General features: G+C 38.4%; 1 protein-coding gene across 3 annotated transcripts in view; it reads right to left on the bottom strand.

Moving 5' to 3' along the window:
- ADAMTSL3 (ADAMTS like 3) overlaps positions 1-17,981 on the bottom strand; it is a 177,077-nt gene that overhangs the window by 83,979 nt on the left and 75,117 nt on the right. For all 3 annotated transcript variants that reach the window (XM_015639396.3, XM_015639392.3, XM_015639391.3), the window contains 3 exons: positions 11,889-12,016; positions 9,456-9,501; positions 2,413-2,649 (listed from right to left, as the gene is read on the bottom strand). In XM_015639396.3, the coding sequence (XP_015494882.1) occupies positions 2,413-2,649; positions 9,456-9,501; positions 11,889-12,016 (411 nt within the window). The remainder of the gene's footprint in view (positions 1-2,412; positions 2,650-9,455; positions 9,502-11,888; positions 12,017-17,981) is intronic.

Here is a 17,981-nt window from a genome sequence, read left to right as displayed (position 1 = left end):
CCATCTTTGTAAATTCAGATGCTGCCAAGGTGAGAGCTTGAACAAGAGGCAGAATTGGTGATGCAGCCCTACCTTAGCAGGAACCAGAACACAGATGAAAGTGAAATCACGTTGGGGAGGAGGGGAAGCTGAGCCAACTTAGAGACAGTAAATGAGCAAAACCAGCACCAGTCTCCTTTATAGCAAGTCTTTGGTGCTCCCAGGCACAGAAGTGAAGATACCCACATCAGCAGTGTGATTTAGATGCGTTAGCTGTAAAAACCCTTGCCAAGTAATTTGCTGGCTGTGCCAATTCCATGTCAGAAGCCATCAGACAGATCCTACAGCAACAATTGCGCAAAACCACAATATGCTGTCCCTCTCTTAAGAGCAGTTGACTAAATAATCATCTTCTTCTGGGAAAGACTAGGAATCAATTTGTTTTCTTTTCCTGCTCAAACAGGAGTAGCACAAAGCTCTGTGCTGGTTCCTGAAGAAGACTCCACCTCCCACAGCTCCTTGCACAGGTAAGAAATCTTTCACTCTGCTCCCCAAAGAGTTTGCAAAGTGGAAAAGGCTTTTTAAATGAATCTTCATTTAAGTTTATTGAATTCTACTTCATTTTTTTACCTTAATAATATTATCTGACACTAAATTATCAAATATATACTTTAAAAAGCAAAAATTTTCCATTTGTGCAAAAACATCTCAGGAATGGCCAGTAACTTCAAGAACATAAAGATAAAACAGTTCACTCTTTATGAGTTTCAGCAATAAAGTAAAAAAAATTAATAAGTTACAGCACAGGACACACTATAAACATGTTTGTTCTAGGCTTTTTTCCTGAAGATGTTACCACACACTGAAAAATATTTTTGTGAAATTGGAAGAAATAATGAAAAAAAACAAATGACAGACAAAGAAAATAAAATGATTCTCATCAACCATGTAGGGGTTCCAGTTCCTGCTTCTGGAAAGATTAATTTCTTCTGCACCTCTTCATTTATTCTAAAAATTAATTATTTACATTTTCAAGTATTTCATATCTTATGTACACATGAATACTACAAAATGCTAAGAAGAAACATTGAAAACACTCCTTTTAAATATACCTCCCAACTTCTTCATGAGCTTAGATCCACTCTGGGCAAAGAGAATTTTATGCCATGTGTGAAAGGTGTTTGAAGTCACTGTGGGAGACACTGGCAACCCCAAGCCCTTGAAAAGCCCAGAGGTGCCTTAGATCCAGCCTGACACTTAGGCTGCTGTAAACACACCTCCTAGAAAAGGCTGGGCAATCCTCCTGGCTAAAATCCTTTTTATTAGGATAGGAAGCATCACAAAGAACAGGACACAAGAAATATATTATTTGGCAAGTGCTCCCAGAGTTTCTAGAGGTATATCCTATTTCAAATAGAGGGCAACAAACAGTGCTGAATCCCACAGTGAAGTTCTATTGACAATCAAAGTCTCTCTGTGAGGAATTCTGTTTCAGAGGCAGCAGATGCACCATGTGTTGACACGACTGGCATTGGAACTGCAGCATACACAGAAGTCACATAAAACCCACAGCAAGGTCCAGATCATATATTAATGTTGCTATAATCCATGCACCAGTCTTCTGCCAAATGTGTCAAATTTTCCTCTATAATAGAGCTATTTTTCTCACTGGGCCATATCCTGCATTTTTGAGTCACACACATTGTAGACATTTAACAGAGCAACAACCACTTGCAGAGAAAGAAACTAATTGCAATAACATGTCCATTCTCTATAAACTGCTCCGTTCATAAAACAAGTTTGCAAGATTGCTTTGTTAATGAGACATGGGCAAGGCAAGCAAGCCTCAAATATTACAACTGTCTGCTTTTATACTAACAGTGTAAAGTCAATAGCATAACTAATAAATAATAAATATACCTAGATATGTATATTGCCATTTAAAGATTCAAACAATAAGTTAATGCAACCACAACATATAGTCACTCACCCATACAAGACAGGCCTATACACTCACACCTGCCATTTTGGGCTGGATGCCATAAAATGTGCAATTTTCTCCTTAACAGAGATTACACGAGACTCAGAAAATGAATAAAATTAAATGGAAGGCTCTGCAATTCCATCACATCCTCACAGATGTACTATATTTTGGAAAGCTTTAGCTACAATAGCTAGGTTCATTAATTTTTATATGCATAAATAGAAGAGTGAATGAATTTTATTGACCTTTTATCTATATAGGTAAACATTCATGGCTAAGGCAGTCAGGAGGTTCTGTGTCTTCCTGAAAAGGTAAGTTACAATCCATTTGACAGCACTTTCAGATACATCTAAAATGATAAACAGAATGAAAAACCATCCCAAAGCGCCCGCTGAAGAGCAAAGTGCCTCACAACAAAGACCCCATTTAGATTTACACTGTGAACATACCTGGCAAATTCCACTGATGCACATATCCAAGGATTCAATATTGCAACGAGTACCATCTAGCACTTTTGGGGCAAGCTCCACAACCAAGTTCTTTCCCAGAGCTTGACATTTCAGGGCACAAGGTGCAGTAGGATCATTATACACAGGGATCCACTCATAAAAGTGTCCCTGGTATTTGACATCATTGTAGGCAGAACACTGCTGTGCTCTGAAGTCACCAACATCTGAAGGGCAGTCCTGAAAACAAACCAAATATTAATTCTTTTTAAACTAGGCTAAATTTATCTGATGAATAACACAGAAGCTCTTCAGGCAGGCTTGGTTCAAGAACTGATGTGCTTTGACAAATATGCCACACTACAAAGTTTTACCGTGCATATTAAAAGGATTTGTTGCTTAATTCATTGCTTGGAGTGCAAGTACAGAATACAATGCATATTCCAGCAATAACAACATAACTTACATGAGATGATAATTTAAAATGTTAATTTTTATGACACCAGGTAGTACAGTTAAAGTCTGGTTCCATAGTAAGAATTAGCTTCTAAAGAAATCTATATCTTTTAAGTAACTACAAGGTGATATCTGATACATTAAATATTTCTCTTTTCAGTAGCTCTTCCCACTAAAGGATTCCTGAGGCCTCTATACTCATTCATCAATTCATGTGTCAGAATAATGAAAGAGGTATTAATGCTACATATAAATAAATAAATAAAATGTGTCAAATTAATTGTTCAATAATGCTTGAAAAAAGCACAAGATTTAGGAGGAAACACCAGAACTTTCAGTACTTAGTCCTTTAGTCTAATTACAAAACACCTTCACCTCACGGAAGCAGCAAGGCTTATTTTGTTGGAATAAAATAAACTTCAAACAGGTAACAATTGGTTGTTTATTTCCAGTCCTTATGAGACAATTCCCTATGTTCTGCCTCACAGAGCCTCAGCACACACAGCTGAAAGACCAACTATGAGAACTGCTTGAAATAAAATGTTCTAAAATATTTTTTTCTACATAAAGCATTGCACCCAAACAATGATGTTAATATTAAACTATGGTGACAGGAATGGAGATGAACACTGAGTGATTTGAAAATAACTTTGGTAAAGTACTGGCAAAGGAGTTATTGTGTCAAACAATTCCTCACTGCAGACTTCATTTGAAAGAATGTCCAGTGTCAAGGAGTCCATACACCAGACTGAAAGGATATTCTTCCAAGAATTCCAACTGCACATATAAGCCAGATGTGAGGCTGATTTTAAAGTTTTGTTTTCATTGGATGGAAGATTGAAAGATTTTGATGTGTCAGGCGAACTCATGGAACTTATTACAAAGTATTAGTTAACAACACTGATCCCAAGCACAGCTTCAACCTTATCAGCAAACCGAACCTTCCCCAAATAAAGCTGACAAAATACTAAGTGCATTATACAGGACTGGAGAGTAAAACACACAGGAGAAAGTTTTGAATTTCAGCCCAATGCCCTCAACAATATTGCACTCATTCTGCTTTCTTTTTCACCATGGCAAACAGTAGCCTAGAACTGTCTCTGAATTGGTTGTAATCTACATAAATACCTTCTAAAAATCAGTATTACATCTACTGACCAACACATGGAGCGTTTGCAGCTGAGCAGTGAGCCAGTCACTGAACTTCCCCAGCAAAACTTTTCAGCTCTGTCTAATGCTACACCTTACAGTGACAATAATTCAAAATGATACTAACACATTTTGTATTACTTTTAATCTGGGATAATGCTAGTTTTAGCCATATTTTTTTAAACTATACAGTGATGGAATAAGACATGGAGTATTTTACCTCTGCAAAATCCCTCAAGTGAGAGCTTCTACAAACATCAAGTAAATACTGTGAGAAGCCATACATATTTACAGCAGTGTCACTCCCCAGAAATTCACCAAGTTTGCACTGGTGTAAATGAGAGCAGAATTTTGGCTCTGACTTATCTGTCACCTCTCATTTTCCACAATAGCAAGTCTAAAAAGCAGAGAGGACTTCAGAGTTCATATGGATACCATATGGTTCCATTCCACCGATGCAAACAGAGGAGCAGCTAAGGATCAAAAAATGTGAAGTGGACATTAGATTCAGGTAAAGTTAAAAGCAGTATTTGGGAGCAGTGTTACTCAGCCATGCACAGCTCCATTTTCATCACAAAGAATGAAAGAATAATCTGTAGAGCAGGCAGAGTGACGCCCTTCAGCTGAGGTCTGACGGGCTGTTGTTACAATCCTTTATCACAGGGTGTTGATGCGATGCCAAGACACAAACACCACAAAGTCAGGATGTCAAACCCTTGGTTACTGTATGTTTCTCATTGATTCAACACAATGCAGCTCCTTCCTTCCACTTGCCTCCTGGCTGCTTCAGAGCAAATGAATTCTCATCTCCCTATTCTCTTTTGGCATCTTCAAAGAACCCAAAGTGATTCTGGCAGCTCGATTCACATGCCAGCTCCACCTGCTTTATGTTTGAGCTCTGTTCAAAAGCAGGAGCATAAAAAGAGCATCACAGAGGGGTATCAAAGAGCTGAAATTATTATCATTTGCATTATATCAGAGTTTGGATGGCAACCAAGTCCAGATCCCAGTCTTCCAGGGAACAATAAATATTTTTGTAATGAAAGGAGTTTAAAGAGAAAGACAACTAAGCACAGAATGAACGCAATCAAGACAACAAGTAAACTTGTAAACATCAGTTTAATTCCATTAGAGTGTGTTGTAAAAGTGAAAGGGAGCTTAAAAAATAGAAAGGAAAAGGCAGAGCAAACATGTGAGTGGTAGGCAAGGATGAACCATGTTCAGGAAGTGGGCAAGGTCATAATATCAGACAACAGTGTGGGGGACCCAGCCCTCATCCTGTTTGTGTGTCTCTGCTTTTAATCTATTTCAGACATCACTTCATTCCACCATTCCCTCTTTCCTCACAATATTTCACATTTTTTCTTACTTGTTAAATTTTTTTGCTACTAATTTCAGGATTTCTCCAATTTCTTAATTTCACCAATAGCTTTTGTCTCACACTCAATCCACTGAACCATGGCCAGGCCATTTGTAGGTTCATACACTGCATAAGGAGCTGAAGACATATCTATGAGGTCTAACACATGAAAATGTTGGCAAAAATAATCACACCCAGACCTTGCAGTGGAATGAAATGTATTTATGACATGACTTATGAACATACTAGACAGATCTGAAAAAGATGCTTTAGACATGACTACCATGAAGATTAAAAACACATATATAGATATATATATATATATTCCCATTTTTTTGGTGACAGATGATTAAAAGCTACTGCATCCAAGGGCTGGCTTCTTATGAAATGTATCTTTGAGTTTTGGCAATGAGCACCTTCAGCCTCTGAAAACAAAGCTGACCTGGGAAATCTGTATCTTTGTAGGCAATGTTCATGTACAAAATATGAAGGTTGCATCAGACCCTGTGACTCTTGCCAACAATTACTCCACTGAAAAAAGCACAAAAGAGAAGAAAATTCCCAGTAAAAATGATGACACCAAAGAAAGTCTAGCCCTTTGTCTAGTTTTATTCTTTGAATCTCATTTTCTTGAAATCCAGCCAAATGTGATGAAGTCATTGTTTTGTTTTCTTTTTGTAATTAGCTTCAGGTTCTGTGTTTTTCCTACACAATTTTAAGGCCACTTCTAAGCTGAATCAAGACACCTGAGCTGGAAACCACCCCAGCCAAGGGAGCCTTATGGTACATCAGCATTATAAATATAAACTAAATAAATGAACAGATTAGAGAGAAACTATGTAACTCAAGGTGAAATATTATAGTCTAAAGTAGACATAGTACAGCCAAGATTTTCTGAATGGGATAAATTAGCTGGTTAAGTGGAGGCTGGGACAATTATAGATGAATGTGTTGAACAAGTGTGAGCATTATCTGCATATAGTAAAAGTTTACAGTGGAATTAAACATAGGGCTATTTTTTTACAAAAAAAAAAAAGTGTTTTTTCTGACTGTAAAGAATCACTCTGGCAAAAATATAAGTGACTTTTTGGCACACAAGAATGTGAAATTTATGGGGAAATGGCCCAAATAACTTGTTCTGTGAATAGGACCCTAAAGGATTAACTTAAACACTTCCACATAGTGCACATCATAGCATTAGAATGTAACACTATATACAAAAATTGAAATTTAAAAGAAGGGGGCAAGAAAGACTGAAAATCTCATTGAACAACATACAATGGATAGTTTATTTCTCTAAAGTCTCTATATGGAAGGCTGAAAGCATACATGCAGGTTTAGGAAATCATGCACCTGGCATCTCAGTTATGATAGAAAGATAAGCAGGCTATACATAAGCCTTAATCTTAGCAATTATTTTGTTGCTAAGACCTTGAATTAATTTTTATTGAAATATCATTAATATTATTCTGGAGCTATGCTTGAGTTCAATGAACTTACTACTATTCCATTACAAATCCACATGAAACCAATTTTCTGGTAAAATGATTCTTGTTCTTTTCATTAGAATGACACACATATTAAGTTGTGCTTCATTTGTACTCCCCAATATAGATGTTAGTGGTGTAATGTATCATGTAGCAAAATTACATTTGCAGACAGCTTTACACTATGTATTTATACCAAATGTCTCATGTGGTTACCAGTAATACCTATTAATATGGAAAGAAGCTAGTATAAACTCCTAATTTTCAAACTACAATTTCACTCCTAAAGTGAGAAGCCTTGATTAGAAATAATGCTTTTGGGAAAATTATATCATTTGAATCTAAACTGGCCCAGTAGTATCAGATTTACATTAGGTGTAAGGTCCTGTTTCAAGGTTAACTCAGATCTAAATTGGGTTTTGAATTCAGGGATGCCAATTTCAGAGATCAACTCTATATTAACAGTGGAAATCTCATTAAATATATTTTTCTCAGGAGTTCTTCATTATCTGACCTATAATCTAGGAAAAACCATTCCTGAGAGATTCTCACTGTATCTGAGCTGAAATGGAAACCTGATCCCTTTCAGACATGCCCCAAAAGCAGAACTGTAAAGGCAGTTTCCTGTCTGGAAATTAACATTTGAGTCATCATAAATTCAAACAGATTCACATACAAGGCTCCTGCCACTTATCACTTAAAACAAGTCTTGAAGTCAGAAAACAGGCTCCAGTGACTTCAGATAAACTCTCTGGGAGTTCAGAGAGGATATGAGAATCATCTTAATTTTCTCTATGATGAAGCATAAAGTGCCTTAATTTCCATCAGATTCTTACTGCATAAATCTTAAAATGAACAGCATCCACAGCTGGCTGTCCTTTGATATGCTAAAAGCATATAGAGCTGTGCATGGCAGCAGAAAACATGCCCAGATGGACCTCACCATCCTCACTCTGTGCACTGGGCAGCTGCCCAGGCCTGGGGCTGGAGGAACGAGGTGCCCTGAGGTGGCCTCTTTGTGCTCCTGGAGGAAGCTGCACTCTGGAAGTCCTAGCATCCAGAAATCAGAGGTGTTACTGCACCCAGTGCATACAACCAGACATTTAGATAAGCACTGGAGCACTCAGGGACCATATGTTCATTGCTTACATCCTGACTAGCTGCAAGTTGCCAAGTTACCGCACAGCTTTTAAACATCGGGGAATCTTTGCAGGTAGCATTTCTATTTATGAGCTCAGGCCATCATACACCAAGATGATGGGCCTTTTCTTCTGAAAGGGCAAGGGACAGGGTTTGTCTCCAGAATCTGGTTTTTGCATGCCCTGGGACTGATTCATTTATCACTTCCACTTGCTTCTGCCAACGGGAACTTCGGCTGCGAGCTGCTGTGGTGGGAAATCCATCCAACCCTGAGGAATGAAGTGTGGAGCAACCCAAGGTGTGAGCAAGCCTTGTTCTCAAAGAGGGCAGGAGCCAACTGGCACAGCAGACACTGGAGGTGTGGCAAACTGAAAAGCAGGAACGGTCAGTTCTCCTAGGAGATGCACTAATTCAATATATTTACTGGGCAACTTCACAGGAGAACGTGTCACACTCCACAGCTGCCTGCTGCTGGCAAAACTTACGGGATTGCTGATGACTGAGCATCACCTGAGCTCAGACACCTTTGGGTGTCATCCAACCCAAGGGAAATCCAGGCCTCACCTTGTAGTATCATTATTAATTACTTATCTGCCTGCTGTCTTTTCTGGAGTAGGACATATGGAAGGTACTGAAAGGTAAGCCAAGCAAGGGGGTGAGTGCAGACCCTAAACCTGAATGACTGTGTCTGCACACATTATACAGACCAGCAGTGCCACAAAGTCCTGCCTGAGCTGCTCAGCTTGGACAGCCTAGACCTGGGCTGAAGGGCAGCAGTGTGAGCAGCACAAAGCACAGCTACAACTCAGAGGAACACGAGTCATGAAGTCTGCTGCACATGAATGGTTTTCATAAAAACGTGTCTGTAAAAATGAATGCAATTGCATCACAGTAACAGCAAGTGTACTGTCAAAACTCCAGCTTCACACTCCCTCATGGAGATGGTCTGTGCCAGTGCACCTAAATGTGCATGTTCTTGCACACAGACACATAAAGATCTGGGTTTAGGCAAACAGAGGGAATACAAGGAGTAATTAGTCTATTTAAGATCTGACAGGGACCAGGCACCTCTGTTCACATGAAGAGTGTCACCATATAGGTCACAAACGATCCAGAGCTCAGTTTAATGCTTCACCTACAAGACAGCACCCCCAGGAAAACCACCTGCTAGTTTAAGATGAGAATTGATCTGTTAATCCTCCAAAATGTGTAACTCCTAATAAGTGATATAAAACATTCTGAACCACAGTTGGCACTATAATTTCAAAAGAAAAATGTCCATCTGGGAAGTCTAAACTTGAGACCTCATGGTGTCATGCAGACTGAAATGTTTAAAAATGGTAATAATGATGGAAAGAAAATTATGCACCATAAGGTTTTAAATAAGAAGCAGCATTTCTTAAACCTTAACACATTTTTTGAATGAGTTGAACAGGATTAAAGGCCAGACTCACATTACTACTGCAGGTTTTGTATCGAATATTCCGACCTTCACAGTTCCTAAAAAAAAAAGAGTAAAAATGGTTACAGTGTACAATAGCAAAACACAACCTCTCCTGTTTTACAGCTAGTTATTCTCTCAAAAATTAGACTTTTATTGCTACTGCCCTACCATAATCTGGACTCAAAATACAAGGTTTAAATACAAAGGGGATCTGGGGATTCAACTCTTTACACTGCTGTCTCCCTTCAGCAAAGAACGTGTGACTTTCCCTGTAAGCCAAATTTACTGCAAACCTTATGAAAAACACATTTATTTTGTGAAAAAGGCATCTCTAAGCCTGATCTATGCTGATTGCAATCAAGTTACTTCTAATAAATGGGATGTGACCTAGAGGAGAAAATCAGATTATCTGATACATAATTTTAAATTAAACAGAATTCTCATAGTCTGAATGCAAATGTTCCCTATGTATGTGAATCCTGACATCAAGGCAATTCAGATCCTCAGTCTGTTGTTAGTAGCTGAAATAACAGGCATGTAATAGAGTCATGGTTATTTATTGTGGTCTCATAAATCTGGGGAGGTTGGGTTTCACACTTTTTTTTAAAGATACACTCTGCCAAACTTCTCAATAACAAACCAGCACTTTTGCACAGTATCAGATATTTTTCTATGTTGAAAATGGCAATACCAAGCCTTTGAAAGAACTTAAAACATATTTCAAATGACTGGACAAGAAATTGTAATTAGTGATTTCTCTAAAATCAGGAATAGTGTTTTGGAATAATCCCTTCATACCAAAAAGATGTGCCTTACATTAAAGAATGTGTGAACATATAACTGATAAATGGCACCTCTTGGATTTAGTTTCCTTCTTCTTGCATGAAAATTGATAATTTATTTTTTTTATAATGTGTGAGAGGGACTGAAAAATAGCATTTGAAAAGGAAAAATAAATGGATGCCTGAAGTAAGAATTCAGTTCAGCTGAAGGTAGAACTGTTAAAGCTCAAGGTATTACAAGTCTCAAATTTCCAATCTTTTCCAAGACTTACTGCATCACAACACGCAAATTAAAAATGTTTATGATACACACAAATGTGAAAACTTTGTTTCACAATTGTGTGCTTCCCAGACATTATTACAAAAATCAAACATAGAAAAACCTTTTAAACTATGCATTTGTCAAGGAATGGAAAACACATGTTTTTCACAGGGGAACACATTAAAAATATTAATAAAACCACGGTGGAATTTATACTGCTACAATTTATTGAGCTTGTTTCACAGTCCCTAACACATTGGTAGAGTATCAAGGCTTCTTGCTGTAACTATTACTTTTCTCCAACATCTCTGTGCATTTTTCACTATAAGAAACAGGCAGTGCTTTACTCAATATTCTTTAGCTCTGTATTCCATACAGTTTGCCCTTAAGTAGCACATCACACTCCAAGCCTTCTTTAAGAAAAAGTGACTTCCTGCCTGATACCACATTTAACTTAAAAAAATCTCAACTAAATATAAATGTAAACACAATCATCAGTTTTAAAAATGCTTAAGAATAATTCAAGTAAAACAAGCAATTATGGATGCCAGTACAGATGCCTCAAAGCTGGCTGGGATCTCTTTTTGCCTGACTACAGGCCTAATGCATTACTCCAACTTTAAGGATTGTACCAACAAGTCCTACTTTAGTCCAGTTTTACTGCTGAGGTTAAAGGCTTCCACTGCATGCCATCTCTCCAAGACACACTAAGACTTATACATGAAAACATATGGCTACCAGGACCACTGCATAGAGAGAACTGCCAGGGAAGAACAGAGAATCAATTTGGTTGGAAAAGATCTCTGAGATCATCGAGTCCAACCTGTGACCTGACACCACTGGGTCAATTTAGCCGTGGTTTAGCCATGGTGTGCCAGGCCCAGTCCTTCCTTGAACACTTCCAGGGACAGTGACTGCCCATTCCAGTGTCTAATCACCTTTCTGTGAAGAAATTCCTCCTAACATCTAACCTGAATTTCCCTTGGAGCAATTTGAGACTATGGCCTCTTGTCCTGTCCTTCCCTAATGGAAAGCAGCACCTGATACATCCATATGAGCAGCAGGCACTTAAACATTATGTCAAGACATGTCCAAGTGCAGGCTGATTTGTACACAGGTAACTCACCATTTGATTTGTATTACAGTGAAAAGGACTCTGCCCTCTATTTGACCATACTAAATAAATAATTCCTGCTATTCCACAATTGTATTTCATGTTAGAGTTCAGAGTTAAAGCCAAAATTATTTGTCTATTACAAACATGTATTAAAAGCAGTATTTTATAACACTTGATCTATCTTACACAGCACTTGGTCTCAGAAACAGAAGCAACCAGAAGAGGATTGGAAATGTGCCAGAGCTGCAGAAGAGCCCCCACACAGATCAGCACGTGGCTTACCTGCCATTTAAGCATCTCCTCAGAGAGTAGGAGGCTCCCCCTCCACAGGTCCGTGAGCAATCACTCCAGGCTCCCCAGGCATCCCAGGAATCATCCTTATCTTCATCTGAGCGGGTAGTTCTGGAGTTCTAAATAAAAAAAAGGAAGATGGAAAGGAGGGGTAAAAAAATTACTCACAATATATTTTACTGCTTGGCATTAATATTACCTATTATCTTACTTTGCTGCTTATTTACCATATTTCAAATTTACTATTTTAATGCATAATAATTATATGGGGAAAAAGCAGAGTGTTTGAAGATCCAGTGGATATGATGTGTTGCCTCCTGCCAAAGGACTGCTGTGCCCTAACACACTGCTGCTCCCAACTCCACAATGTGCTGGGCAGGAGCTGAACAGTCTCAAGCACACAGACAAGGCATCACGTTCAAACACATGATGGGCCTGTTACAATGAAACTAAGATTTTTAGAATCCTATATTACACCCATCTTAAGATTAAAATACTGATTTCTCAAACCACCATGGTGATAGTTTGCACATAAAAATACCACTAACATAAAGTAATGGCTTTTGGTATCATTATGAAAGACAGATTGTGGATAAAAGTGAGTTACTTTTCTTAGGTGGCAGAGAATATTGACCAATATTTACTCTGCCCCAAAAGAATTACAACTGGGGGAACATGAAAACTCAATTCAAGCTTTAATAAAACTTCAATTTCCAGCCAATTTTTTTATTCTCATTGACTTCAGTGGTCAGCTTGTCAAAGAAAAAAAAAAGGGAATTGTTTATCAGAGGGTAAACATCTCTATTTGAACTCTGAATTGCAGAAGCTGGTCTAAAAACATCAGTGGCTTATTAACTTTCTTGCTCTTATAAACTGACAAATTTTACAACACTTACCGTAAAGCTTTAAAAGCACTCTTAGGCCAATCTACCATTCCAAAAACGATAGAGCCCAGCTCTGCCAAGATCCCCGAGGAATTTTCACACTGATGCTGGGTTTACTTTATATCAGAAGCCAAGTCTGAAATGTCTGACACTGAAAATGGAACCAACTGCCTTCAGTCTTGACAAAAAAATCTCAGCACTTCCCAACAAGTCACTCCGCACACAAAAATAAATCAAGATGAACAAAACAGCCACTCCTTTCAAATTTATGGGTGCAAAATTAGTTTGTTCTCTGCAAGCCCAAAGCAAATGATTGGGGTTTAGCATGTTGAGAAATTGTGATATTAAAAATAGAAAAAAACTTGTGATAATAAAAAAGCAACACATGCCACTCTTTTTTAAAATAGCTAGTTTCTTTTGACAAAGCAGTGACAATGCCTAAAATAATCCTAACTTCATCATTGTATTAAAACCAGCCACATGATATTAACAGACAGAATGTCATCTAAAGCCCTAAACAAAGTCCAGTTGTTCACTTCCCAAACTGCTTTGATAGAAGCCATTGTTCTGAACTGTATCTAATTAAAAAGCTGTAAATACTGTGACGATCAAAGCAGAACTTTATGCCAACAAAGCCTTCTTTAGAATCATTGACTAATGCAGTGCCCACAGTGTTGATTTAAGCTCCAGCTAGTTCAAGCTATTTGTCCCATGGGAAAGAGTTAAAAGCAGCTTGCATTGACTTAGTAATTTACTACCAAAATAATATTGATTTACTAGCTGTCTGGTTTCATAAACTCTACACATTACATTTGTCTTCACCATGGTACTAAATTGAAGTAAAATAAAGAAAAGATCACCAACATCATGATTTACACCAACAAAGCCTTGGAAACTCATTTTGGAATTAAATGGAGAGCTAATTGCAATTGGACACAGAAGGATATTACTGTACGTCACGACTGCATTCCCAGCTTGCTCAACTTCAGTTTTTCATGTTTTTATTGTCTTCAGTGATAATTCTAACACAGTTCAGCAGTGAAACATTGGACCATATTAGAACACTTTTTCATTTAGTGCCTTACCTTAATTTTACAACAGATGAAGTGCAAGACACATATCTGCATATTCACTGTGGAAGAATTTATGTATCAGCACAAATGTAAATGTGTGCATGGACATGCACACGTGCACCCATGATGTTACACAATAAAGCCACAAGTGCTGTAGTGAGCCCAGATAAAATAAAGCAGCTATAAACACAACCTAGATGGTTTGCTGCTCTTTACGTAGAGCTGGATGGGAAAACACATCACTGAAGGGAGTTGTACCACACGTGAACGCAGGGCTGGATGCAAACATTGCAGTCAGAGCAAAAGAACCCACATAAACTTTCTGGAAAAATACAGTGTATATGATAAAGGTAAGACTTAAAATATTTCATCCTAATCTAACTCATTTTGAAAGCAAAAAAAGTCACAACACAAAACATAGACCTGGGCAATGATTACTTGAATCAGGGGGTAAGGGAAAATAAACTCTTGAGTTTTGAATCACGTGGTGACAGAGTCTCAAAGATTGGGATGACAGTTTGTCAAGGCTTCCTCGAGGTCTGAGGAACCAGTAATGTGCAATCTGAGTTCTGTGCTGACAGCCCTTAGCTGACAGTGCTGTCCACAGAGAATTTTACTGGAGTGTGGAGCTGGTAGATTTGAACAGAGAGGAAAGTGTTAGTGCCAGTTTCCCTGTTTCCATCCAGGGCTCTGTTTTCGCTTCTGTCACATATGGGCACATACTGCACCACCACGTTCTGCAAATTACTGGTGTGCATATTCTCATGCATGTTCTCAGGCCATACTCTCCTTGCAACATTCTGCTCCAAGTAACCAAGTATAGCAGAAGTGGGCACTGAGGTAAAAGAAATGAGATCCAGATGTTAACAGGGCTGATCATTACTCCAAAACAAGGGGATTTTTACTGTCACTTGTAGCACCCAGTAAATAACAACAGCTACATTGACACACATTACAAAAATCAAACACAGTGCTGTCAGATGGAGAAAAAAAATGATTTTTTGGCCAAACTTTTGTTTGGCTGTTATGAAGGATGACATAATTGTCTTGAATTTGGTCATGCAGACTTCAAAGGAGAAGTGGTGCCAGAGAACGAAGGTCAGTTTATGCAGTTTTATTATTATTCAGACATCTATTACATAAGGCTTGGATATGTAAATGTTTAGCATTCAGCGTAAAAAAGATTCAGCTTCTCAAGAGAAGCTCCCTGATACCTTAAATGTTTGTTTTAGAGTTTTTAGCATACAATTTTTCTTTAAACACAAACATAAGGCAAGTCCATAGTATTTGACACAAGAGTTATGGCAGCAGTACGTGCAATGAAAGAAATGTAGAGACCTGGCACACAGTTTCTTCTGCCAGACTGCCCAGGTGACAGTCCCTCTGCCATGCACACATCAACACAAATCCTGCCCTGTGACAGCCCCTGAGCACCTCCCCAGGGCAGGGAGCACAGCTCTGACAGGTTCCAGAAGAGATTCAGTGCAACCTCTGGGCAGCAGATGAAGCAATGTTACACTGATTATGCCTGGGGCTCGATGGATACACGAAAATCTATTCAAACAGTTAAAGTGATGTGAAAATAAGCCTTTGTTATTTCATGTAAGGACTAGGATACAGAGGAATATTTACCAATACACCTGCTGTTATGCCAGTGTCACTGCAGCTCTCTGGGTGGCAGTGCCTCTGTTTTTCTCACAACTGGTTATTAAAGTGGTTTGTATTAATTCACTAAGGCTTGCCAAATCTAAAAGAAACACCAAAAGGAGATAAGGCACAGTTATAGCATATTGCTATTTAATAATGCATTTTTTATAATTACATACAGAATTCAGGTTCTTTGGATTAAACTCATCCAAGGGATGGAACCTGTTGAAGAGTATAAACATCACTTCTGTACCACTGAAGGCGTAAATTAAGCAATAGCCAAAGCTCCATGCTGGCCTTTCTCCCAGGAGAGAATTTCATCCTTGATGGTGTTTTGAACAGAGATGAAGCATTTCCTTTTCATTGCTTCTGCCCACTCTCACAACCCATAAATACTTTTAACACTGTCCTGACTTTCAGAGTCTTCCAAAGCACAAGGTTATTTTGCTCTTCACTAATCTTCATGTGCAGCACTGTGTTGTGCCATTTGCTTCTCCTCATACCTACAACAGCTCCAAAAGGAGGTAGCACAAGGAATTATGGCACTGAAGGGAAAATATCCTGCCTGAGTAGCTCTGTGATGCATTTCCCAGATTCTTGTTTCCAGACACTACACTTGGTGGAAGAGGTATCAAATTGCACTGATGACTGTATCCATGAGCAGGAAAGAACAAGTATTTACCTGCAGATAATCACTGGATGTGCTATTCAGCCTCAGAACTGTATCCTTCACTTTTAACTCTGGCTGTTATGTCTAGAGCTTTGCAAGAATCTCTTTCACTGCTAAGGTCACATACAAAAATTATTTACACCTCTATTCTGTGTTCTAAGTGAGGTGTAGAATGCAGGTTACAGATCTAGGAAAAAACTATTTTACTTGTAGCAGCGACTAAACAGAACAGTCAAAACATATTTCCAGACAAATAGGAATTATTATGAAAAGAACTTGCACTGCCTGGTTTTAGCTTAAAAACTCCTCTTGTTTCCTTAAAACAGATTTCAAGACATTTCCTGATATAATTCTACTATTGCTGAATGGATTATATATTACCTAATTGTTCACTGTATAGGTCATTGAGTTTAATAAATCTTTTACTTCTATGTACCAAAGTAAATTATGTATTACTCAGTATGTTAAAAAGAACATATCTGGAATTTTAAAATCCTGGAGAAAAAACAATGCATCATTATTTTAGACCGATAAAAAACACCTGGGAGTAAATGCAGCTATTTTAAGCAGATGTTTAGAATTAATTAGTTTTAAAATTTTTAACATTATTTCAGCTACATTACCTACTCCTTCCACTTGGCCTCAGCACTGCAAACTCACTGCAAAATGGAACCTGTGCCCCAAAACAACATTTCAGAAACACAAGCTGGTAAAGCTCAGTAACAAGGTGAATCACCAGCAAGGAATCAGCCAAAAGGCAAACGATGGACTTATTGAGCTACATGAAAAAATACATCTGGGGGCTCAGATGGACTTTAGACCTCTCAGTGCTGAATTCTGCAATATATTTTAATTCTGCAGAAGTTTTGACTAAATTCAAATTTTGGAGAATAAAGCATGCACAAGTGTCACAGGAAATATTTACAGCATAATTCATTTTCATACTAAATTGAAGGCGAATCTCAGCATGTTTTTCAGTATTATACTGCATCCAAGTTTTTCCGTTGTCAGAGTGTTGCAAAATTTCATATTGACAGCCCAGGCCTGCTCTGCAGGAGTTGTCAGGACAGAGTTGGAGGTTTTGGCAGGTGGAACAGGGATACTTGAGGCTTTTGGCATCCAGGAAGGGATGAAATGTTGCTTGGCTGTTTGGCACCTATGAGCTAGTTGAGGCTTTTGGCACTGAAAAGGGTCTGTATCCCCTCCTTCCTTCTCTGTGAGCAGTAAGAGAGGGAACATGGAATTTGTGGGCATGGAGAAGAAATCGTGGATCCATCCACAAACTAGCCCAAGTAGAAAGCAACTGCAGTAGAATACCTGACACATATAGCTTCTTTTGCATCTAAGGACAGCACCTACACATTCCTGCGAAGAGGAATCAGTATTGAAGTACTTCAAGCATAATTAAGTTGCTATTTTTCAATTTCTGAGTTAACAACAGCGTTCAGATGGGTTTACTAAAACTCCACACAAATTCTATTTCACTCGCTGCTGACAGATTTGATGACCTACACCAGAGTCCCAGGGTACCTTTTTATTCCATTGCTGACTTTGACAAGAGAAGCACTTGCTTCTGGCCTCTCTGAACAACAGCAAACTGTTTTATTTTCTTGGGTGATATTCCATAAATTACTGTTTTAACAGAAAAATGTCTAGAAAAGAGAGGACCTTTTTAAAATCCTGATCAGCACATCCTGCAAATACTGGTGCATTACATCACTGGCAATGCACCTGAAAATCTAGACTTAGTTGCCCAGGTTTACAGTCATGCTTGTCCAACCAGAGCCATACAAGCCCTGTATCTGCACAT

This window comes from Parus major, chromosome 10 (genome assembly GCF_001522545.3).
Source record: "Parus major isolate Abel chromosome 10, Parus_major1.1, whole genome shotgun sequence".
NCBI lineage: Eukaryota > Metazoa > Chordata > Aves > Passeriformes > Paridae > Parus > Parus major.
Note: the sequence above shows the minus strand (reverse complement) of the source record. Positions and strands in the feature narration are given on the sequence as shown.